The sequence below is a fragment of the Taudactylus pleione genome, unplaced genomic scaffold, assembly GCF_031769625.1.
Source record: "Taudactylus pleione unplaced genomic scaffold, aTauple2 ptg000331l, whole genome shotgun sequence".
Classification (NCBI taxonomy): domain Eukaryota; kingdom Metazoa; phylum Chordata; class Amphibia; order Anura; family Myobatrachidae; genus Taudactylus; species Taudactylus pleione.
The window spans coordinates 1,115,985-1,142,582 of record NW_028284732.1 but is presented as its reverse complement, the minus strand read 5'-3'; the positions used below and the strand labels follow the sequence as shown (position 1 = coordinate 1,142,582).

At 43.3% G+C, this 26,598-nt stretch overlaps 1 protein-coding gene across 2 annotated transcripts in view; it reads left to right on the top strand.

The window, feature by feature from the left end:
* The window catches only part of TMEM98 (transmembrane protein 98), a 58,118-nt gene that overhangs the window by 12,749 nt on the left and 18,771 nt on the right, over window positions 1-26,598 (top strand). For both annotated transcript variants that reach the window (XM_088443548.1, XM_088443549.1), the window contains exons 2-4: window positions 10,716-10,894; window positions 15,430-15,561; window positions 18,456-18,489. In XM_088443548.1, coding sequence (XP_088299674.1) covers window positions 10,764-10,894; window positions 15,430-15,561; window positions 18,456-18,489 — 297 coding nt within the window. In that variant the 5' untranslated portion in view covers window positions 10,716-10,763. The remainder of the gene's footprint in view (window positions 1-10,715; window positions 10,895-15,429; window positions 15,562-18,455; window positions 18,490-26,598) is intronic.

Here is a 26,598-nt window from a genome sequence, read left to right as displayed (position 1 = left end):
CAAAAAAGGATAAAAGGGAAACATACCGTTCAAAATAACGCCTGGCCCAGAACCAACTCCCTCGTCCTCCTCGGAGGTGGCAACATTCCCCAACGAGGTGGGAGGGGTGATTTCGGATTCAGGGGAGGGGGTAGTTATGAGAGGGGTGGTTGGAGGGGAGGAGGGAATTGGGATGGAGGGGAAGGAGCCCAGACGGATGTGCCACAGGGTCTGTGCAGGCAGGGGAGGAGGGGGAATTTCGGGTATTTTGGGGTGAGGATGTTTGGCTGGGGGTTGGGGAGAGGGGCCGAGAGCGACGTCTTTGACGGCGATGACGCCGTAGTCTTCGCTCTGCCCCTAAATGATGGAAAACAAATTGTGGTTATTTTAGAACATCACCTTGTTAAACACTAATTTTTTACGCCCAAAATATGTAAACATGCCCATGCAGATATGAGTACAAAGAATAAATAGGCCATACATGAAAACATGCCCATGCAGATATGAGTACAAAGAATAAAAAGGCCATACATGAAAACATGCCCATGCAGATATGAGTACAAAGAATAAATAGGCCATACATGAAAACATGCACATGCAGATATGAGTACAAAGAATAAATAGGCCATACATGAAAACATGCACATGCAGATATGAGTACAAAGAATAAATAGGCCATACATGAAAACATGCCCATGCAGATATGAGTACAAAGAATAAATAGGCCATACATGAAAACATGCCCATGCAGATATGAGTACAAAGAATAAATAGGCCATACATGAAAACATGCCCATGCAGATATGAGTACAAAGAATAAATAGGCCATACATGAAAACATGCCCATGCAGATATGAGTACAAAGAATAAATAGGCCATACATGAAAACATGCCCATGCAGATATGAGTACAAAGAATAAATAGGCCATACATGAAAACATGCACATGCAGATATGAGTACAAAGAATAAATAGGCCATACATGAAAACATGCACATGCAGTTAGGGCCACAAAGATAAACATGAAAACCACAGTCAAAAAAACTTACTTTCCGCTATCTGCATGCGAAAGCATGCCAGCAAGCGGGGCGTCCGCCGTTGCAGGTCGGACCACCTGCGCTCCAGCTGGCCGATCTGGCGGCATGAGCCAAAGGAACGCAGGCGGCCACGTACCTCCGCATATGCGGAACGCTTTTCCCTATTGGTGATGGGGGGAGGCTGGCTGGTGATCCGCCTGTCCATGACCTCGGTTAACACCATCAGCTCGCGCCTGGTGAATGCCGAGGCTCTCATGATGGCAATGGTGTATTTTAAGAAAAACAATTTTAATAAAGACCCGAAAAAAATTTGGATTGGCTAATGTATTTGGGTAATTAACAGGACAAATTCTATTGGTTAGTGTATGAGTAATGTGTTTGACAGGGCCACAAATCTATTGCGAGTTATGATAGGCTTGATGCAGTGACATGCGTAAGCTAATTTAAATAAAGAAATGAACCCAGTAAAATATGCGTGGTTAAAAACAAAGAAAAAAATTGGATAATTGCCTCAAACATGTATTTTGACAAATAAAAGCGAATGTTTAAGCCGTACGTATTCTGCTGGTAAACACAAACACGGACAAGAGTAAAGTTTATTGCATTTCCCAAAAAAATAAAAAATTGACGAGCAATTAAGATAATTGATATATTGATTGGCATGATACGATTGAGGGAGGTAGGCAGAATAAAGGAGCAGGTAATCGGAATCTGACAGGCCCACTTCCGGGTTGGACTTGTGCGTGCGTTCCCTGCAAGCCACATTGGGGATGTACGCTCGCTATTTGGCACGCTCGTTAGTTAGAGGAGGGGTTGGTAGAGTTTGGGGAGGAAGTTTAGCTGCGTTCGAAATTACGAGCAAGCGCTTGAATTAACATATTTCTGTACGTACGCCGAACGTACGAACGGCCACTTGCGTCCGGGTCTGAATGAGGGCCAATATTCCTATTTTCAAAACAATAAAAGGAAATGTGTGTCACTATTTATTACAGTTTTACAGTCTCAGCTGTTACTGAATCAGAGCTGCCACTGATTTCTCTCACAGTGGACAGTACCACACTGATATTCATAATAGAAAACAAAATCATACAGGTATGGGATTTACTTTCCAGAATAAATTCAGATTAATTTTTTAATTGCAACTTGGTCCATGCTTTTGGGATTATCTTTGTGATTGTATTGTTATGAGTGATGTAATAATATTTAAAATGTTCTATGTGATGTCATCCATGATAACATTAACAATGTCATTTGTCTTGAGTTTTTATCAATTACCTGGTTTAAAAAGCCCTTGTATGTTGGGTCAGTTAAGCAGTTTTTTTTAGATTATCAATCTATCAATCTATCAATCTATCTATCTATCTATCTATCTATCTATCTATCTATCTATCTATCTATCTATCTATCTATCTATCTATCTACCCAAACTAGCAAACGTGATCCGGTCATTGCACAATATATGTTAAATTGTCATTGAAAGAAACTGTTTTTTGCCAGGCCATTTGTATGCAAATATGACTTTACCATATGCACGTGTGCAACTCTCCCAGTAAGTGTATAAATAGTTAAATTAATTTATTCAAAGAGGTATGTATGAGATTCCAGAGGGGAGGTCAAAGGGGCAAGTGTGGGAAACATGATTTAATCATCACTGCTCCCCACCCCACCCCACCCCCCTGTAGTGTGCATTGGGGCCACAATATGATGTTGTAACTTGCATGAAAAGGCTCCACCCACTTTTGCACAAAGACCGAGGTAAATCACATCATTGTCTATTTATCAAGCAGTGAAAAGTTTGGAGAAATGGACCAGTGGAGAAGTTGATTGGTCAGACATGCTTTGTAATCTGCATATTTACATTTTTCTGTTTAGTGTTTTTGAGTGCACCAGTCCATAAAGTACAGTGAGGGCGTAAGGAGAATAGTGCAGAGAAGGGGTAAGGAGAGTATGAAGCTGCCACCTAGGAAAGAGCTTAGAACATAAAACAGCTGGACTTGGAAGACCAGTTGGGCTACTTTACAAGTTCTTTCCCAGGCAAAATGGGTTTTGGCAGAACATGATAGGGCAAAAGTCACTATGCAATTTAAAAATACAATTATAATACAATTATAAAATCCAATTGTAAATCGCAACGGAATATGCTGCGCTATATAAGAAACTGTTAATAAATAAATTAGATTCCAGAATCTGGTGAAAAGATTTTTAATATTTTTGTGTGGAAAATCAACATCATCTGAAGAATAACAGATCAGTAAGGAGTTAATAGCACAGATTTGTGTGTGCAGTCGCCAACTGTTCCTTATAACCAGGTAGAGTTCTATATATTAAAGAGTTGTCCCTTTTGTATGGAGTGTTAGTGGAAATGAGGCTGGAGATGTGGGAGGAGAAGAGTTGTTTAGGGCTTTGTAAGCAAGTTACCAATTGGGGATTACAAATACATGCATTTCAAAGGTCAGCGATTGTCCAGCAACAGAGAACAACAGAACTTTGTGTGCACTTAAGAGTAAATACTGAATAGTTTTGAGGTCTTTGCTAAATCTGCAGAGTAATAATCAGAGTTGCTATTACTGTATATTCATGTTTTACAAAGGTTAATGTGTGTTTTAAATTATAGTATATTGAGACAAGTGAGAATTTTTTTCTAGTTAATGCTAAAGCTAAGATACAAAAGCCCAACTATTGGAACAAGTTATTGCCCATTGCCTATTCACTACTGTATTGCTAACTAATTGCTATATATTCCTATTTGTGCTCCAATCTCCTATCATACTGTATGTATGGAGATCATTATTTTCATACAGTGACCTGCCCCGGCATAGACAAATGCAGGGGGGGTTTCTGATTGCCTGATAACCCCCCTCCCCAGCCCGCACCATGACCACAATAGAAATAGTAATATAATTTTTTTTTACTAGTTCTGCAGTTCTTCTCAGTATCACAAATAAAATAATTAGCAACACCTGTGGATCTTTTAACACGTATCAGCCAGCAATAAATAATTTGAGCACCAACTATGAAATCTGGAAAATATGCACTGTTAGGGGAGCAATATGGTTAATTATTAATACTGTATAATAATAATAATAATACACTATCCAGTGCATAAGGAGCCCAATATGTACAAATATGTCCAGGGCAGTGCTAGGTTCTTCTGTTCCCCCAGACTTGCTCCAATGATCTGGAATGGTGCCCACATCTAAACTAAAAACATTCAGCTCAGGCAGGATGGGTTTGATGCCACACCTAATGGATTACTGTGATCGCTGGTCCTGTGTATGCTGGAATTATGACACAATTAGTTCGTATGACGCATATTAAAGCTGGATAAGTGCTAATTATGCCCTCTTCATGGGCTGGCCACACTCACTCTAAAACTAAGCATTTGGAAACCCCCCTCTAGAAATCCTGCGTTTGCCACTGCCTGAATGAATCTATGTCCTCCTACCCTCTTTAATAAATCGACTTATTCTATTTAGAAGACATAAAGGACTGGCACTGACAGTTGTCACCCAGGTGGCGCACAGAGATATAATAACTTTTTGAGATTTTACACATACTAGTGACCTTCCCCAGCTTCGCATGGGAGCAATTTTGAATTTATGGCAATAGTCTTTTTAAACCGAGGTCATAAGATTGCCTTGTAGATGATACTAGTCGATTTTCCACTTCACGTCAACACCAAAAGATTTAGTTTTGACATGACATGCAAAAGGGCCACGTAAAGTTGTCAATGAGCAAAGCAGTCTCCACTTACTGTAGGTCAACTCCAGCCATGTTAAGTGTCTGTCCCTGTACTTTATTTATTGTCATGCCAAAGAAGACTCTTACTGGGAATTGGACTTATTTGAAATTAAAGCATAATTTTTTTCACAAAACTGAAATGGAAACTGTAAAAAAAAGGGAAAAACTGAAATTTTGCATCAGTAAACAGGACTTGCACACATTGGCCCGGATTCAGAGCCGCACGCTGCTGGCGGCCACTCGCAGGGAATGTGGGCGTATGTTTTTTTGTTTTTTTTCTCCGGCCGCTTGCAAAGCTGTGGGAGACCACTCACAGTTTGTGCGAGCGGTCAGGAGACAATCACAACCATCGGCCTTGCGACAGGACCCTACGAGTGGACTTACTGCTCTAATAGAGCAGGAAGTCCACTACTGAAGTCAGTAGTGATGTCAGTCAGCCCTCCTACAAATGCCAGGCGTTCCTAAGGGAACGCCTGTGTTTGTCCAGCCACCCCCCCTACACTTCCACAAAACGGGTCGAGCTGTCAATCAACATCGACAGCCGCCCCGTAGCGACTGAACTTCAGTCACTCAGCAGGGCTCGCGCACGCCGGATGCGGCGCTTGTGCAGTTAGCAACCATCGGGCCGCTTGCAAGCGCACAGCGCTTGCGAGCGGATCTGAATCAGGCCCATTGTTCAAGAGAAACAGGATTATATGTATCAATATCTACATGGTATAAAATAAATTAAATCAATGAGATATAATATTATATACAGCGGGTAAAATTAGTATTGAACATGTCAACATTTTTCTCAGTAAATATATTTGTAATGGGGCTATTGTAATGACATTTTCACCAAATGTCAGCAACAACCCATGCAATCCACACATGCAAAGAAATCAAACCATAGATGTCCATAAATTAAGTTATGTGTAAAGTGAAATGACACAGGGGATAAAGTATTGTGGATTGCATGGGTTGTTGCTGACATGTGATGAAAATTTCATTACAATAGCCCCATTACAAATATATTTACTTATTTTATCCACTGTGTGTATGTATGTATGTATATATATATATATATAAACACACACATATATACATTATACACACAGAATTATGGTAATCGATAATTCCTTTTCTTTGAGGTCCATAGGGTCCACAGGATCTACATTGGGTATGTAGTTGGATCACATTCAATGCACCAAACAGCAAAGCTTTGGAGCACCCAACATGCACTGGTCCTCCTCCCTATATACCCCACCCCCAGCCACAGGCATTCAGTTTGTAACCAAACCTTATGGCAAGAGACATAGAGTGGAGAAGGAAGAAAAATTGCACAAGAAACACTCAATCATGCAAAGAGGGAATCTGTGAAATAAAGGCTTAAAGAACAGATCCTAACTGAGGCCAGGTGCGTCAGGGTGGGCGCCCTGTGGACCCTATGGACCTTGAAGAAAAGGAATTATCAAAGTTATGTTTTGCCATAATTCTGTATTTCTTCTTCGGGTTCCATAGGGTCCACAGGATCTACCTTGGGGATGTCCTAAAGCAGTTCCCTTATGGGTGGGGATGCTCCTGCACAGAGAGGAGAATCCTCCGCCCAAAGGAAGCATCCTAGGAGGCAAACGTATCAAATGAATAGAATTTGATAAACGTATTCACGGAAGACCAAGTGACTGCCTTACAAAGCTGTTCAGCTGAGGCACCATGTCTTACCGCCCACAATGGTCCAACTGACCAAGTGGAATGTGCTGTCACTCTGTTAGGAACAGGGAGAGCAGCCTAAGTATAGACTTGCAAATTTGTCATACGAAGCCAGCGAGTCAACGTCTTTTTGATTGCTGACCAGCCTCTTTTGTGAAATCCGTATACCACAAAAAGAGACGCAGATTTCCTGATGGAGCTGGTACGGTCCACGTAAACACTGGTACTACAATTTCCTAATTTATGTGAAAACGGGAAACCACCTTAAGGAGGTAGCCTGCCTTGGTACGGCGGACAGCTCTATCTTGATGATAAATCAGATATGGCGAGTGACATGACAATGCTGCCACATCAGAAACAATGCCAGCTGGCGAGTAGAAAAATTGTTTTTGCTGTCAGTCATCTCAAGTCCACCCTATCCAAGAGTTCAAAGGGATGCGCCTGCAGTGCCCTGAGAACCAAAGACAAATACCATAGTGCCTTCGGTGGGAGAAATGGAGGTTGCAGCAGAAGAACCCCTTGAAAGAATGTTCTAACATCCGGCAGAGGGGCAATCTTACGCTGAAACCAAATGTCAAGCAGAAACTTGGACTCTCAAGGTAGCCAGGCGAAGACCTAAATCTAATCCTGCCTGCAAAAATGCAAGTACTTTAGTTACCTTGAACACCTTAGGATCATATTTTCTATGGGAGCACCACAGAAAAAATGAGTGCCAACTTCTGTGAAAGATGCGAGCAGAAGCAGGCTTCCTTGCTCTCAGCATCGTCTGAATTACAGAAGCAGAGAAATCCCTGTCGTCTAATCCTGGTCCAAACAGCACCTTGCCTGTAAAAGGCAAAAAACTCCAGAGCCTTTTAAGACCCTGGAACTGCCTTCCAGTTTGTTAGCCAAAGGGTTCTTCGGGCTGCCACTGAGTTAGCCCAAACCCTAGAAGCGAGGATGCCTGCGTCAATCCCTGCTTCCCACAAATACATAGCCGCTTCCTGCATCTGGCCGAGAAGAGACTGTTGCTCTTTTATTGGATCTACTATAGTCTCCTCCAGAGACCTTGTCCAATCCTTCATAGCCTTAGCCACCCAGGCTACAGCCGTAGCTGGTCTGGTAATGGCCCCTAATAGTGGAAAGATTGATTTCAAATGATTATCAAGCTTCCTATCCGTAACCCCCTTTAAAGAGGATGCTGCAGGAATATTCAATGTAGCGCTCCTGATTAATCTAGTCACATGAGCATCTACCATTGAGGAAACCTCCCATTTACTACACTCCCTTGGTGCAAATGGGTACCGAGAGGTTACATTCCTAGTGGCATGAAAATGCTTACAAGGGGTATCCCATGCTTCAGACATGAGATTTGTCAATTGCCCCGAGTCAGGGAAAGAATTCTTCTAGATGTCAGCACAACCTCCTCTTCCTCTATATTGAGGACAGATCTCACCGCTCTTACTAGAGAGGGAACATCCACAAGGGATTGATGGTCTTCTTTTACTGAGATCGACCCAGAACTGTGATATTCATTATCTGATGAAAAGGATGAGTCAGACCTGTGAGGCAAGACATGAAGAGAACCTCTTTTGTGCCCCTGCTATCTTATTACAACTGGTCTATCCACCTGCGGAGAGGCTGACGATGGTAATATACTCTGGCTAGTGTAAGCAGCCGCATTAACCCAAAAGGGATTCATGGGGGGCAAACACATTGGATGATGTACATGCTGTGAGTACTCCATAGCATGAGGCACTACAGCAGCTGGAGCCCGTATATCCAAGGCTTTACCTATCAGATAGGACAAAACCTCAGGTGTCCAGGATGACTCTGGTGCTGGTGCAGGTGTACCAGATATATACAATAACTGTTTAAAACAGTTTTTACAGATCCCATTCAGGTTATCATCCTGGTTAGACAGGTGTGCCGCACAGGACTTAGAGGATATACTGTAAGCACTGGAGGGCTCCAATCCTCACCTTCAGACATGAAACAAATGTATGAATGGCAAGGTATACAATATTAATGCAATGTGACTTATCAATGAAACACCCCACACACCTGCAGAGGGATGAGGAGAAACACAGTGATAGTTGTACCTGACAGTTTAGAAAACAAAGGCAGTGTACACACAGCATCTAGCATACAGTCACACACAATGCATAAATACGCACAATTGCTACAGCAATATGGACTCTGGATCAACTGACCAGCCCCCTGAGGAGTGATGGTAGGATATAGAGGGCCTGATTCAGACCTGCTCGCGAGCGCATAGCGATCCCAGCGAAAAAGTGGGAGGCACATATTGAAACTGTTGTAATTCCTACACCGTTCACCCGATTTGGATGTAATTACCCTCAAATTAAATCTGAAAGTCTGCAGTTAAAGCACATCTTGTTTGTTTCATTTCAAAGCCATTGTGGTGGTGAATAGAGGCCAAACTCTGAAAATTCTGTCAATGTCCCAATATTTATGCACCTGACTGTATATAGGCCAGTTGTATTTTCCACAGGTAAATGTAGTGAGCAGCAAACCACAGTTCAGTAAATAGTCTGCCTAACGTGTTTCCCTGTGTACCATAGCTCAGTCTAAGAAATAATTGAAGAAGTTACACTCTATTTATTGATTGAGGCTTGCTGAAAGGGCATCGGTATGAATCACTATTTACTGAGCTGTGGTTTGCTGCTCACTACATTTACCTGTGGAAAATACAACTGGCCTTTGGAAACCTATTTATTTTGTAAGGATATATCTCCATGTCTCACAGAAGTTCCACTCCATTTATTGATTGAGGCTTGCTGAAGAAGTTACCTCTATAGGGATTGCTTGTAGCTGCAGGGACATCATCCACCCCTGGTAACTCATCTACCTTCTTATGGTTTTATAATTGGACTACAACATGGCTGGCTGAAAAAGCTACCCATAAGGTACTGCATGGAGGTGCAGTCTCAGCTGTGGGATACCATCTACACCTAACTTTTCTGTGTCCACTACAAAAACCGGGGTAAAAACTAAAGCTAGCCCATCTGGTTCTATCCCATAGAAGAGCTACTTTAGCACAAATTGCTGAAAACTTTAATGCTGGCTATGATAGAAAGGTGTCAGACCCAAACTGGTCACAGTGCCCATGCTGGCCCCTATCCACCACCGAAAGCACCTACAATGGGCACATAAATGTGAGAACCATGGAGCAATGGGGAAATAGGGAAATCCAAGCGCTTAAAGAGCACACTGCTATTTAAAACATATGCCTGCAGCGGTAAGTAACAAAAAGGGGAAAATTGCAACCCCACACAGAAATTATAGAAGGAAATACCGCGCTGGTAACCAGATATATATAAATGTAACCAAGGAGCAATGGAAGAAGGTAGCCTGGTCTGATGAATCATGTTTTCTTTTACATCCTGTGGATGGCCGGATGCGTGTGCATCGTTTACCTGGGAAAGAGATTGCAACAGGATGCACTATGGGAAGATAATTCAGTGGAGGCAGTGTGAACTCTGGGCAATGTTCTGCTGGGGAACCTTGAGTCTGGCATTGATGTGGATGTTACTTTGAAACGTACCACCTAATTAAACATTGTTGCAAACCAAGTACACCCCTTCATGGCAACGCTATTCTCTGATTTAAATGGCCTCTATCAGGAGAATAATGTGCTCTGCCACACTGCAAATATTATTCAGGAGTAGTTTGAGAAACTTAACAAAGAGTTCAAGGTGTTTACTTGGCCTCCAAATTCCCCAGTTCTCGATTTGTTTGAGAATCTGTGGAATGTGCTGGAAAAACAAAACCTTACAGAATCTGCTGCTAATGTCTTGGTGCTAGATACCACAGAACACATTCAGAGGTCTTCAGGAGTCCATGCTTTGATGGGTCACAGCTGTTTTGGTGGCACAAGGGGGACCAACACAATATTATGCAGGTGGTTTTAATGCTATATGCATGTTAATTTGTCACATATAAATTACCAAGGTATGAGGCACAAAGTGGATGCAGCCTTGTGCATCAGTGATGCAATTATTTCTCTTGAGTATTGGTTAAGTCCACCAAATAGACTTTCCACATGAGTGACGCCTAAATGGCTTCCAGTGTGTCCGATTTGTTTGCAGCCTATGGAGGTGCGAGCAGATGTTAGTCTAATTGTCCTTATAAGCCCACCGTGTGTAGCAAATTTATAAATGAAAACTTGAATTAAGAAATATCCTTACCAAATGTATTAAAATATTCACAATTATTCATTGATCCTAGAAACAATTTAACCATTTATGTTTGTTCATTAATGTTTCAGATGATTTTGCTTCAGTTCACGTGACTGGCCTGCTCACCCAGTAAAGAAATGGAGACTGTGGTAATTGTGGCTATTGGTGTCTTGGCCACCATTTTCCTGGCTTCCTTTGTGGCTCTGGTTGTGGTATGCAGGCAGAGGTACTGCCGGACAAAAAATCTTCTGACACACTACAACAACAAGTGAGCATATGGGAATTAAGTGGTGAAGAAAAATCATAAGCATATTGCTGTTTTGTCCTAAACTTAGCAATTGTAATTTGTAAAACCAGGTACACAATAGTACTGTTAGGCCTGAAAAGCTATTTCCTATTTGGACCTATGTTGTTAGTCAAAGATGAAACAAACATGTCCAGGGTTGCCTACTCTCCCTCATCCTGCGGGAGACTCACAGACGACTACAGAGTCTCCTGCTGCCCGGGAAGTTACATAAAAGTCCTAGATACCCCACTGCCCCATCGGCCATCACTATTCCAGACAGCGCCTGCACTAGTCCAGATGCGATGGGGGTGGTATGCAGACGTTACCCGGACATTCTGGATTCCCCACTGTCCCTTCGTGAATGTTAGGGGGGTGGGGCATGGACCAGCTGATGTCCTAGTACACATTGTCCAGGGGTCCTCACGAGTAAGCTATTGACATGTGGCCCCGCCCCCACAAGTTGCAGCATCGTTGTGCACAGATGAAAGGAGCAGCGGTGCTGCCAGAGTGACCCAGGGGCAGAGCTGTGAAGCACATATCAGGGGTGTCAGATGGAGCTTCACTGCAAGGGAAATGGCTCAGTACTATATTCCCGCTGCCATTGCCGCCCCCGGTAAGCAGGTGTAAAGCATGCCTCAACAGATACATCTTATTAAGCACTTAAATAAGGTACAAGTAGCATATAAGGTACTGTTATTCAGGTGAAGTAGAAGTGTTCTAAGTACTAGCTCAGGCAGCATTAGTAGTTAGCAGCTTACCCTGGCCATTGGCTGTCTGTAAGCAGAAAGTGATGACTAGACCCACAAGGAGAAGAGCCACAGGTCTCTGCATTCTGTGGAAGTCTCCCATCTCTGGGCCTGATTCAGAGCCGGACGGTCTGACAAGGGCGCTCGCTCTGAATCAGGGCCCTCCTACCTAAAATTGGAGCGGCCTCCTGGCCGCTCGCATTGCTGTGGGTGACCACCCACAGCTTATGCGAGCGGCCAAAAAGATGGTTGCGATGGTCAAGACCATCACGACCATCGGGCTTGCGACAAGACCCTGTGGTAGGGTCTCGCTGCCGCAAGCCCAGGAGTGCTTTTGGCTCTATCAGAGCCAAAAGCACTCCCACTGACATCACTAGTGATGTCAGTGGGGCCGGCCCCAGACGGTAGGCGTTCCCATGGGAACGCCTCCCTCTGGGCAGCAACGCCCCCGGCACGCCCACCAAAGGGGGCGTGCTGTCACTCACCATCGACAGCACGCCCCCTTTGGTGCGAGACCCATAGCGACGGCTTGGCCATCGCTATGCGGGTCTCGCGCATGCGCACTTGGGCACCATCGACCCGTTTGCGAGCGATCAGCGCTCGCGAGCGGGTCTGAATCAGGCCCTCTGTCTCATAAAGAGAGTGGACCAGGCTGGAAATAGTGAGCTGGCCCAAGTGTCATAAATGTTAATTCCCCCTTAAGTAGCCAAGTGGATGCATTTTATTATTATACTGTACTTTGTAGGCTGTTGTAGGCTGCCTTGTTAATTGGAGGCTGCTTTTCTGGTGCCACATCAAGCAGTATGGTCCAGCGATAAGTAATTTTCCAGATTAACATTTATTAATACCATAATTGTAGAATTGATTGTATAATAAATCCTGATTGACGGAAAAAATTATTTGGTATTGACCACGTGGGATTTGCAACTTGTGGGATTTTGTGTCTCCCATCCCGGTCTTTCTGTGCTCTAAAGTTCTCCTATTTCCCATATTTCACTTGAAGGGACCCTGGACTCCGATTATTCTCCATGTGGCTGCACCTTACCAAGAATCCCTAGAAGTGGAGTGCAGCTGATCTTATTTGTCTATGAAAGTTTGCTAATTCTGCCTACATTTGGCAGTATGCTGCACTTATTACTATAGTTTTCACCTGCCACTGCAGAACACACCCCTGAGTCACTATAAATACACCCACAGGTGGAGCTAGACACACCCTTTGGGTGTAACATGACTCGCCCCCTCAATGGTACACTCTCCTACCAACTATAATCTCCCTGAAACTAGTTTTCAAAAGTAGGCAAGTATGAGGTCAACTGGTAGCCCCTCCTTTCGCACTTCCTCCCACCATATTCTCCCTCTGTCCCCCTTCACTGACACTTTCTGCTCCTCTCTTTCCATCTCTCTAGCTCTCATGCCACTATCTCCCCTCACGCTCTCTGTCTCTCACATTGCTCCAGTACTGCTTCTACACAAGAGGTTTGCCATACTTCACTATTAAGAGTCCCTTTGTTTGTATGGATAAAGACTTGGGTTAACCAAGTGTAATACCAGTGTAAACAGATGCCAGTACACAGGGCTATAAATGTCTACTATCATATTTTCCTAATGGTGGTAAAAGTAAAGAGACCAACTTGCACTAAACAAAATAATTACAAGGAAAACCCAAAGACATTCATCTGTACTCCCTTACTGACCGCTCCACACCCCTCACACCCACTCCAAACCTCATCCAATTACTGCTTGTTTCTTTGTACATCTATATAGCTGACCTGGAATTTACAAGAAGCGGACTGAAAATGTTATAAACTATATGGATACTAAATAATGAATACAACTATTATGATTATACTTTATGTTATGATTATACATCATGTTACAGGACTGTGATACCAATAGAAACCACATTGGCCCACTGACTACCCTAACTTAGCTTACTTCTTTCTAGACCGCAAGGTTTGCTGCTTTTGTGATCACAGCAGATAATTAGGGCTCTTATTGAGACTAAACAGGAAATATTGAGATATGATTTGTCAAGTCTCACTTCTTTATACAAGCATATCAGTCCTCCTTATAACACTCAACTCCACACCAGTGGCTGCTCCAGAGGTGGGGCTGCAGCACAATCCAAAATTCAAATAGGGGAGCAACACCAACTGCCAGTGATTCCTGGCCAGCAATGTATGGCAGCGTTTGGGGTTGCAGTTGGCGTGGCTCCCCTATTTGAATTTGGACTGCGCTACAGCCACCACTGCCCAGCACCACTGACCACCTACCACTCCCAGATCAACCTCCTTCTTGCATGCATTTCTTTCTAGACAATAAGCCATCACGGGCAGGTCCCTTTTCCTTCATTCTCTCTTTCCAATTCAATAGTGCACATCTGTTTCCCTGGCTCTATTTTCCCCACTGGTATCTCTTGTCAGCCATTTAGTTGGTTCAGGTTCATTTAGTGGTGTTTGCTCTCTACTCATCCTTGTGTAACCCATCATTATTTGCTTCTGCAGGGCATAACGAGTCTCTCTATCCTAGCCTTTCCACAATCTGGTTTTTATGGTTATCCTTTGCATTTATGTAAAATTTATGTAATTGTCTTCTTATCATTGTAAAGTGCTAAGGACACTTTGTGGCACCCTATAAATAAAATATAATATAATATAATAATAATAATAATAATAATAATAATAATCACTATGATGAAGTATTGTGCCAACCCTACATTGCAGACTTTTAAGTGCTACATTTATAAAGATTCAAGTTTGGTCGAGATTGCAATCTCTGGTGAGTTTTGGCATTTTTTTTCAACTCGCAACTTTACTAAAGACAAACTTGGGTGATATTTCGCTCTTTTCACTGAAAAACTCGGGTGAGATTGCAAACTCAAATAAACTCACCATCAGCCAAACTCAGAAGTTCTTTTCATGAAAAAGATACAACTCAGGAATTTACTAATAAACGAGATTACAAACTTGGGTGTAATTGTAGCAAACTCGCAGCTAAATTGAAGTTTCCTCTATCCTCCATACCCACAGCCCAGGTGTGCGGGGAAGAGTCCCGGCTTCAGAATAAGCTTGGGGTGCTCAGGAGAGAAGGGACCCCTTTTATTGGGGGGGATCCCCACCTCCTGTGAGATCCATGGCTTGAACTGACTGGCTTGATAATGCTTTTGGCTGGGGTGATAGAGGGGTAGGGTCCCCTGGCCGTGCATTACACCCCGGCCGGATTTGAGTCCGGTGCTAGGTTTAAAAATAGGGCGACCCCTACGCAATTTTTTCCCCCTAATTTTAAAACCAGGAAAGGCTCAGCAGCCCAGTGCTGTTTCCTAAAATACAGGACAACCCTACTTATTTTGAAGAACCAGGACTGGCTGAGCAGTCCGGGACTGGTTAAGCTTTTTTGGGAGGACCCCACATAATTATTTTTTAAAATTAACCCTTTTTTACAGGTACAACACACAAGCAGCCTTCACAGATCTCACTGATATGTACAGGCTGCTTGTATGGGAGAGTTTTGCTAAGAAAATACACTGCAAACTTGCGTGAGAAATTTCATTACAAACTTGCAACTCGGTCTCAGCTAAACTCACTTCTTAGTAAATTTGAGAGATTTTCAGAAGCCTAAAATCACCCGAGTTTCCATGTTGCAAATAGAGTTTAAAAAAACAACTAACTCGAATCTAGTACATTTACCCCTTAGAATATAGAACTAAAGTAAGCTAAAATAGGAGTATCTAATCTAATTTTTTATATATATATAATTCATTTTTTATTAAAGGCCAACAGTGGACTTAATTGGAGCAATGGAAACTCAATCAGAACCATCAGACCTTGAGCTTGATGATGTTGTCATTACAAACCCACAAATCGAGGCGATTTTGGAAGACGAAGACTGGATTGAAGATGCATCGTAAGTTTATATATTTGTTATATGTCAGATGACTGGAATCAGATGACAGAGGCCTAACCCAGATGTAAAGTGATCACATTAAAGATCAGTACATTTTTTACACATCACAGGGGAGGGATCCTGTCAGAGCCCTGCATGTGATTTTTGGTTTATTACTACAATACTAATACAAGTTGAGTCTCCCATATCCAAAATCCTTGGGACCAGGGGTATTTTGGATATCTGAAAATATTCCAAATTTTGGAATATTTACAGACCATAACTAAGGGGTCTGGTTACTAAGCAGTGTTAAGAGACAGAGTGAAAAGTGGTAAATCTGTCATAAGGTGCCAGCCAATCAGCTCCCAACTGCCATCTCACAGGCTGTGTTTGAAAAATGACAGTTGGGAGCTGATTGGCTGGCACCTTATCACAGACATCACTTTTCACTCTGTCTCATAACACTGCTTAGTAACTAGACCCCTCTATATCTTGGGAATGGGACCCAAATCTATATACAGAATGCTATGTTTTATATACACCTTATACACAAAGCTTGAAGGTAATTTTATACAATGTTTTCAATAATTTTGTGGTTCAAACAAAGTTTGTGCACATACATGAAATTAATTTATGTTTCATATACACCCTATACACACAGCCTGAAGGTAATTTTATACAATAGTTTTAATAATTTTGCACCTTAAACAAATTTTATGACCATTGAACCATCAAAAAGCATAGATTTCACTATCTCAATCATGCTAAAAAGATTCCGTATTTCAGAATATTCCGTATTTTGGAATATTTAGATATGGGAGACTCAACCTGTAAATAGTGTGCAGGGTGAATATATACTTTGCACCATATAAGACAGTTGGTTTTAAAAGCTGTACTCCAAGAAACATGAACATGGATGTTCATACTTAGCAGATAGATGTTCCTGGTCAAATTTGAAAATGTTGTCAAATGTTAAAATGTTGGCAATTGTATAAAAGATGTTTTTAGTTCTCTATATTGCCAAATTTTGTGTGTTGATGTCAGCATACAGCATTCTCACAAGGAAAAGAACATGACAATGCCCTATGTAACTTATTGCACTAACAAATCCCATTATGTAAGGATTAGGTACTGTTACAGGGAATTGGAGAGACATGCAGACAAACAACTGTCATTAGAGGAGTGGCACTCACAGACACGCTCTACATAAAAAAATTACAAATTAAGAGGAGTAGAACTCCACATAAAGAATTATGGATTAATAGCCCCTCAAAATAGTTGATGCTTAATGTTGGTGATGTCATGTACCCTTACTCTTTTTGACACTTATACGACAATGTTATTAAGCAGTTGACCCATCAGACTGTCCATAATTCTTTGGACCCCAGATTCTTTCATCTTTACATTGTGAATAGGAGATGATGAAAGATGGTCAAATTAACGATCAGCTACACTCATTGATATTTGTTAATATTAAACTCACACTCTTCTATTAATAAGCCATGCATGTGTTATTACACTGCGGCTAATTAAGAGTTGGAAACAAACATAAAAAAGTGTAACTATGTACCTGGACAAACCACGAAGCAGTGCAAGGGTTGCATGCAGGGTAAATTCTGGCTGCTTTTGCATGTAGTCCACAAATGCTGGACAGCTTTATTTTTACCCTGTTATTTAGAGTTCACAAGTGATCTCTAAACTGTAAGGGCCTGCAATGCCAATATATGCGCAAATGGCTGATGCTTTTCAACTAAGTTCTTAAAAAGTCACACAGCACCTGAGTCCCACAGTGTGTACGCACAGAGGTGCAGTTGAGATTTAAATGCACAGTATCAAAAATGTATTGGAAATGTGCAGTGCATTTCTGAGCAGTGACTAGAAGGTGGCTATTCAGATGTACAAAGGTCTGTCTTAGGTATTTTATGTGGGTATTGAAGAGGTGTCGCTAAACTGGCTGAGAATTTAGGGCCTGATTCAGATATGTGCGCTAAAGCATTTGCAGCTGCGTTCCCGCCTTCAGCTGCTGTGTGAAAATATGCTAATTCTGTAGCCGGTTGGAAATGTAAATATATTGAAACGCCCACCGGGACCATAGCACATACCCAGCCACCATTGCAGATCTCTTGATTATCGGCCATCTGAGTAGCCATATGGTCGCGCAGAATGGGCGCCTGAACCACTTTATCTAAGACATGCCCCCAAAACACGCCTGTGTTTTTACTGCAACCTCTGTAACCGCCCCAAACGGTCCCTGGAATGTCAATCACTTTGCTAAGATATCCTCACTGCGAGCAGCACCTTGGCTCGTGCAAAGTGCTACCGTGACTCATGCGCAGTCTGCTGATAATCGATCAACTGCATAAATATCAGCATTGTGTACATATCTGAATAAGGTCCTCAAGCACTTAATTGCTCACACTGGGGGCCATCTTGATCTTCACCTAGCGTGGGGCTGGTGCAAGTTTTAATGATGCGACTGATAGTTACGTCTAAAGACGCTCAAAGTGGGCGTCTCAGTCTTTTCAGATTCAAACGCACGCTTGTACACCAGGGGAAGAACATTAGCATAAATTCTCAGATACGGTCGCAGTATCACGTGACTGTGGATCAGCCCCTAATTCTCTCTGCACACATTAAATCTGCCCCATCTGCAGCGTAACATAGTTTTGTCAAGGTGCAAATAGCTTCCTTTTTTGCTTTGCTCCCAACTATGAATCAGACAGAGGAACCAATACCCATGGTGTGTTTCTATAGTATGATATATAATTTAATATAGTTCATCACACTGTGATTGATAAATCAGGTGTATACACAATAAATCACCTTTACTATCCTAAGCAAAGAATGTATATAATTATATGTTTGCAAAATAATCGCTTTAGAATAATTTTACATTTATTTTCATATTTTCATAGTGGTCTCGTGTCCCACTGCATCTCAATCCTAAAGGTATGTATATTAGGGATGTAGTAAAACAGTATATTAGAATGTTTACAGGTATTTCAGGTACAAATAATATGAAACAATATGAAATGAAAATTGTTACAATATGCAGGGGTGGAAAGAAAGAAATCTGGAGCTTGAGGTGAAAAGAACGTGTGAGCCTAAAGCTGCATAATTACACACACACAACAATTTTGTAAATTAACGATTTTAGTAAACGATTTTCGTTAATTTTTTCAAGGGAAAAATGAACGAAAATCGTTTACTAAAATCGTTCATTTGCTAAATGTAATGAACGATTTTTTTGAACTACAAACGATTTTTGCATATTCCCTTACTGAAAATCGTTGAGTTGGTCAGTCTGACTGAACTACAAACGTGAACGCACATGAATGATAATCTTTCATCGTTTTAACTTAGAAAGTGACCGATTTTTTCAACGATTGAACGATAAACGATATCGTTAAAAGAATCGTTGTGTGTGTATGCACCTTTAATGATCACTCCCACGTCCCTAAATATCTACGCTACCTCTCCAAGGAAAAGAAAGGCCTATCAAAAAATAAGAAAATATTAAATTAACTTTCATATATAGGCAGCAGAGAAAATTATTGCTTTGTTAAAAAACAATTTGCTACTTGAGTAACAAGGTGTTTTTTTAAATCATTTATTAAACAGTAGTTATGGATTACTAAAATGATTGTTAAAATAGCCATTGCCACATTTTGTTTTCCCAGGAGTGGATACTGCACACGCCCAGTTTGCTTATTGTCAAACCGGGCTATTGTGTGCATTTCCACTGTGGCTTCTGTTTTTTAGAGGCCATTACTATGAGTATAGAGAAATAAATACTGTAGCACTATAAAAGTGGTGATGAGCAGGGTTAGTGTAGGGTTGCTATATTTCAAAATAAAAAAAAGGGACACATTCGTGGGGATTCCACCGGCGTAGTCAACCTACACAGCAACCTATTACATAAACTCCATAATATGGGAATTAATTTGCTCAGAAGGCAAAATACGGGCTGTACATAGAATTTGGTCATGTTTGGATATTTAAAGCACATTATTATTTCCTTTTCATTAAAAAAAAGTGTTTACTGACCAAAAATGTTTTTTAAAAACTCACATGATGATGTAGATGATGATCTTCGCTCACTTTCATTTTGGTTTTAAGACTTATTATCCGCTTTGATAGGTGTAAAAAAAACTGGTTGCCTTCCCAGAAGTTAAAGAAGCCAGAGCTGCAAGATTATGTTTCTTTGATGTAATATGGGCCGTAATGTCAGACCTACCACCATGGCCAACTGAAAACACAGCACTACACATTGAGCATAACAGTCTCATTGTCGTTCATTTTAAATTTCTTAATAAAAGGAAAGTCAGTACATAATTTATTAATTAACTGACATTTTCTTTTTCACTGTAGCATTCTTAAATAAATATAGATTAGAACTATGGGCCTGATTCAGCATGGATTGCAACTGCAACCGCGTCCGCAGATCGGCCGATGGTGTGCGCATGCGCAGTGACAGCATTGTGATCGCACTGCGATCACGCATGTACATATAAAGGCATCACAGAGTGAGAGACGGGATGTCAGCGTTTGGAGGTGGTGATGGGGGAGAGGTCGGAGAAATGCAGGCGTGCCTGTCCGTTGGAACACCGTTGCATGGGCGTGCATAAATTAGCCACTGCGACATCATACGCAGCTTGAGTACTCACTGCGTGCGACGAGACTTGCAATTTCAGAGACAGGTCAGACCTGCTGTAATTCTGCATGAGGAGCCGATGTTACTCAGGGGTCTATTTACTAAGCAGTGTTAGGAGACAGAGTGAAAAGTGATAAGGTGCCAGCCAATCAGCTCCCAACTGTCATCTCACAGGCTGTGTTTGAAAAATGACAGTTGGGAGCTGATTGGCTGGCACCTTATCACTGTCTTATCACTTTTCACTCTGTGTCCTAACACTGCTTAGTAAATAGACCCCTCAATGTTACCGATGTGTAGGCAGAAGTGTGAGGTATTAAGGATGTGAGAAAGTGGCAGTCGGCATCTTTATGCTGCCTGAGCGGTTGCAAACATTAGCATATTTTCGCAGCAGAACTGCATGCGATTATGCAGCCGCATTACAATATCAATCAATGTTGTCTCAGGCCCTATGAGCTTAAAGGCAAAATTAATATAAATGAGACTGGCCCTCATTCAGAGCCGTACGCTCTGAGCAGAGCGTACGCTCTGAATGAGGGCCGCCCTCCATAAAAATGGAGCGTCCTCCTGGACGCTCGTATAGCTGTGGGTCACCACCCACAGCCTATACGAGCGTGCATTTTGATGGCCGCGATGGTCGTGACCATCGCGACCATCAAAACTGCGAGCCGGAGCCTGCGGTTGAGGTTTTCAACCGCAAGCTCCGGAGTGATTTTGGCTCTATCAGAGCAAAAATCACTCCCACTGACATCACTAGTGATGTCAGTGGGCCGGTTTCTGACTGGAGGCGTTCCCGTGTGAACGCCCCCGTCAGGGAAGCACGCCCCCGGCACGCCCACCAAAGGGGGCGTGCTGTCAGTCAACATCGACAGCACGCCCCCTTGGAAGAGACACTACGAGCGAAGGAAAATCCTTCGCTCGTCGCGTCTGGCGCATGCGCACGACGGAGCTCCCTCCGTCGTGCGCATGCTCAGTGCATAACATCGACCCACTTGAGAGCGGACAGCCGCTCGCGAGTGGGTCTGAATCAGGCCCACAGTCTGAGTCAAAAGGCCCAAGACCAAGTATAAATGCTAAAGTGTATGTATATTAGGGGTGAGCGGGTTCGGATTTCTGAAATCCGAACCCCCCCGAGCCCCCCCGATCCGAGTCCGATCCGAGTCAGGCTCGACTTTTCCCGCCTGACTCCGATCTGAAATCGAGGCAAAACGTCATCATCCCGCCTTCCGAGTCTCGCGGGTTTTGGATCCTATATAAGGTACCCGCGTCGGCGCCATTTTCTCACTCGGCTGTGGACAGTGAAGAGGGAGGGTGGGAGTTAGGGCTGGCTGGGCTGTGTAGTGTAGTGTAGTGTAGTGCTGCTGTTGTCCACTACTTCAAAGTCCATAGGGGCTGGCTGTGTTGTGCTGTGCTGCTGTTGTTAATAGGGGCTGTGTCCACTACTTCAAAGTCCATAGGGGCTGGCTGGACTGTGTTGTGCAGTCAGTTCTCCATAGGGGCTGTGTCCACTCCAAAGTCCTGTGCAGTGTCCCAGTCCTAAAGGGGTGCTGTAGTGTTGTCCAGGGGGTGCTCTGTCCATCAGGGGTGCTCCCCCCAAGTGCTAAAAAAATAATATATTTTCTGTGTTTGTGAATTGTGTGCGCAGTAGCCGCACGTGCATCAACAAAGTAGTGCCAAGCGTGCGCCTGTGTCATAAGTAAAGGGCCGGCTGGCTTGACCATTAAAGGGTGCTGTAACCCCCAAAGTACACTCCAGTCCAAACTAAAAAAAAAATTATTTTCTGTGTTTGTGAATTGTGTGCGCAGTAGCCGCACGTGCATCACCAAAGTAGTGCCAAGCGTGCGCCTGTGTCATAAGTAAAGGGCCGGCTGGCTTGACCGTTAAAGGGTGCTGTAACCCCCAAAGTACACTCCAGTCCAAACTAAAAAAAAAATTATTTTCTGTGTTTGTGAATTGTGTGCGCAGTAGCCGCACGTGCATCAACAAAGGAGCAGCGCCAAGCGTGCGCCTGTGTCCCATAAATAAAGAGCCGGCTGGCTCATTTCTTAAAGGCTGGTATAACCCACAAAGTGCACTACTCTCCAGCAAAAATAAAAAAATATTTTCTGTGTTTAGCCGCACGTATATATCAAATGGATATAACATAAATGGAGGACCAAACTTTCTCCGATAAAAATAAAATAGAGAAAGATCAAGAACCACTTCCTCCTAGTGCTGAAGCTGCTGCCACTAGTCATGACATAGACGATAACATGCCATCAACGTCGTTTGCCAAGGCCGATGCCCAATGTCATAATAGAGGGCACATACAATCCCAAATGACAAAGTTCAGGAAAATGACCTTGAAAAAAACATTTAAATCAGCTGAAGAGAAACATAAACTTGCCAATATGCCATTTACGAGACGGAGTGGCAAGGAACGGCTAAGGTCGATCCCTAGTATGTTCATGACTAGTGGTTCAGCTTCACATGACGATGGAAGCCCTCCTCCCACTAAAAAAATCAAAAGAGTTAAGCTGGCAAAAGCACAGCGAAGAACTGTGCTTTCTAAGAAGATATCACAAATCCCCAAGGAGAGTCCAAGTGTGGTGGTGGTTGCGATGCCTGACCTTCCCAGCACTGGACGGGAAGAGGTGGCTCTTTCCACCATTTGCACGCCCCCTGCAAGTGCTGAAAGGAGCACCCACAGTCCACTTGCTGATATGCAAATTGAAGATGTCACTGTTGAAGTACAACAGGATGAGGATACTGGTGTAGCTGGCGCTGAGGAGGAAGTTGGCGAGGAGGATTCTGATGGTGATGTGGTTTGTTTAAATCAGGCTCCGGGGGAGACAGTTGTTGTCCGTGGGATGAAAAAGCCCATCACGGTCATGCCTGGGCAGAAGACCAAACATTCCACCTCTTTGGTCTGGCAATATTTCTATCCAAATCCGGACAACAACTGTCTTTCCATATGTACCTTATGTAAAGGTGGAATAAGTAGGAGTAGGGACGTTAACCACCTAGGAACATCCTCCCTTATACGGCACCTGCAGCGCATTCATAATAAGTTACTGTCAAGTTCAGAAACCGTAAGCAGTCCAGGGACACCTAAATCCCGTTGTCCTGTTGTATCCAAGCGCCTGCAAACCACACCGTCAACTCCCTCCTCGTCAATTTCCTCCTTAGTCAGGATCGGAAGTAGTCCTGCAGGCCATGTCACTGGCATGACTGACTCTCCTATGCGGGATTCCTCCGGAGGATCCTGCATTGCTACGCCTCCTGCTGCCGCTGCTGCTGTTGCTGCTGCTGGGAGTCGTTCATCATCCCAGAGAGGAAGTAGGAACACCACTACTTTTACTAAACAATTGACCCTCCAACAGTCCTTAGCGAGGAGGATGAAGTACGACAGCAGTCATCCTGAAGCAAAACGTATAACTGAGGCCTTGACTGCTATGTTGGTGTTAGACGTGCATCCGGTATCCGCCATTAGTGCAGTGGGATTTAGACAATTGCTGGAGGTAGTGTGTCCCCGGTTCCAAATCACGTCTAGATTCCACTTCACTAGGCAGGCGATACCGAGACGGTACAGAAACGTCAGAAAAAGTGTCCTCAGTGTCTTGAAAAATGCCGTTGTACCCAATGTCCACTTAACCACGGACATGTGGACAAGTGGAACAGAGCAGACTAAGGACTATATGACTGTGACAGCCCACTGGGTAGATGTATCACCTTACGCAGCAACAGCAGCAGCATCACCAGTCGCAGCATCTCAGAAACGCCAGCTCGTTCCTAGGCAGGCTACGCTGTGTATCACCGGTTTCAGTAAGAGGCACACCGCCGACAACCTCTTAGAGAAACTGAGGGAAATCATCGCCCAGTGGCTTACTCCACTTAGACTCTCCTGGGGATTTGTGATATCTGACAACGCCACCAATATTGTGCGGGCATTACATCTGGGCAAATTCCAGCACATCCCATGTTTTGCTCACACAATAAACTTGGTGGTGCAGAATTTTCTGAAAAGCGACAGGGGCATGCAGGAGACGCTTTGGGTGGCCCGAAAAATTTCAGGCCACTTTCGCCATTCAGCGACTGCGTGCCGAAGACTGGAGCACCAGCAAACACTCTTGAACCTGCCCCGCCATCACCTGAAGCAAGAGGTTGTGACGCGGTGGAACTCAACCCTCTATATGCTTCAGAGGATGGAGGAGCAGCAAACGGCCATTCAAGCCTATACATCCACCTATGACATAGGCAAAAGAGGGGGTATGCACCTGACTCAAGTGCAGTGGAGAATGATTTCCATGTTGTGCAAGGTTCTCCAGCCTTTCGAACTTGCCACACGTGAAGTCAGTTCAGACACTGCCAGCTTGAGTCAGGTCATTCCCCTCATCAGGCTTTTGCAGAAGCAGCTGGAGAAAGTGAAGGAGTTGCTAAGACGGAGCGATTCCGCTCAGCATGTGGGACTTGTGGATGAAGCCCTTCTTTCGCTTTGCCAGGATTCCAGGGTGGTCAATCTGTTGAAATCAGACCACTACATTTTGGCCACCGTGCTCGATCCTAGGTTTAAAGCCTATGTGGTGTCTCTCTTTCCGGCCGACACAAGCCTGCAGAGGTGCAAAGACCTGCTGGTGAACACACTGTCAGCTGAAGTGGAACATGACATGTCAACAGCTCCTTCTTCATTTTCTCCCGCAACTGGGGCTGCCAGGAAAAAACTTAGGTATCCTAAGCAACCCGCTGGCGGTGATGCAGGGCAGGCAGGACCAAGTTTGGACATCTGGTCCGGACTGAAGGACCTGGCAACAATTTCTGACATGTCTACTGTCACTGCATATGATACTGTCACCATTGACAGAATGGTGGAGGATTACATCGGTGACAGCATCCAAGTAGGCATGTCAGACAGTCCATACCTGTACTGGCAGGAAAAAGAGGCAATTTGGAGGCCCCTGTACAAACTGGCTCTATTTTACCTGAGTTGCCCCCCCTCCAGTGTGTACTCCGAAAGAGTGTTTAGTGCAGCCGGGAACCTTGTCAGCGAAAGGTGTAGGAGGTTGCTTCCACAGAATGTGGAGAAGATGATGTTCATCAAAATTATTTATCAGCTCTTCCAGGGAGACCAGCCTCCAGAACGTACAGAGGGACCTGTGGTGGTGGATTCAAGTGGGGACGAGTTAATACTTTGTGAGGATGAGGATGTACACACTGAAGAGGGTGAGGAATCGGTGGATGAGGAGGATGAGGATGACATCTTGCCTCCGTAGAGCCAGTTTGTGCAGGGACACATTAATTGCCAGCTTGTTTTGTGGGGGCCCAAACGAACCAATCATTTCAGCCACAGTTGTGTGGCAGACCCTGGCGCTGAAATGATTGGTTTGTTAAAGTGTGCATGTCCTGTTTATACAACATAAGGGTGGGTGGCAGGGCCCAAGGACAATTCCATCTTGCACCTCTTTTTTGTCTTTGCATTATGTACAGTTTGGGGCCTAGTTTTTCAAACTGCCATCCTGTCTGCCACTGCAGTATCACGCCTAGATGGGTTACGTGTTTGTGCCACCCACTCGTGTCGCTTAGCATAGTCATCCAGCTACCTCGGTGCAACCTTTTGGACATAAAAACACTATTGTGAGGTGTGAGGTGTTCAGAATAGACTGGAAATGAGTGGAAATTAAGGTTATTGAGGTTAATAATAGCATAGGAGCAGAAAAACCTACAAATTCTGTGATTTTAGCTGTTTTTATGCTTTTTTTCAAAAAAATACAGATCCAAAACACAAAACCCAGAACCCCAAAACACGGAAGGGTGGTTTTGGCAAAAACCAATCCAGATCCAAAACACGAAGAAAGATCCAGATCCAAAACCAAAACACGAAAAGTGGCCGGTGCACACCCCTAATGTATATATATATTTTTTGTTTTTTGTTTTATCCCTTACTGCATGGTAATAGTGTATTTTAAATTTGCAAGTAAATGGAATCTTTTGCCGATTTGCACAATAATTACTAAAATACAATAACTTAAAACACAAAAAAATGATTTTTATTTTTTATCCCTTATATTGCTGGGTCAGATTTGTTAGAAAAAAAAAAAAAGGACATTTAAAATAGAGAATCGGAGGCAAACAGACTATATAATATATGGTATTCAGCATAGTCCGTGTTGTTTGTAAATTGACAGTGACACTGTCACAGCCTGGTGCACAGCAGCCTCAGCAATCAGTCTATATATGCTCTCTCTCTCTCTCTTTATCTATCTATGGCTGCTCTCTAAATATCATGGTCTCAGGGCCTGATTCAGAGCCGGACGCTATTTGCGGACGGTCATTCAGGAAAAGAGGGTGGCTATTCAAATGAACCGTTCGCTCTTTGCGGTCTGTTGACGCCTCCATGTCTGAACGAGCGAACAAAACTTGCGGTCGTTTTT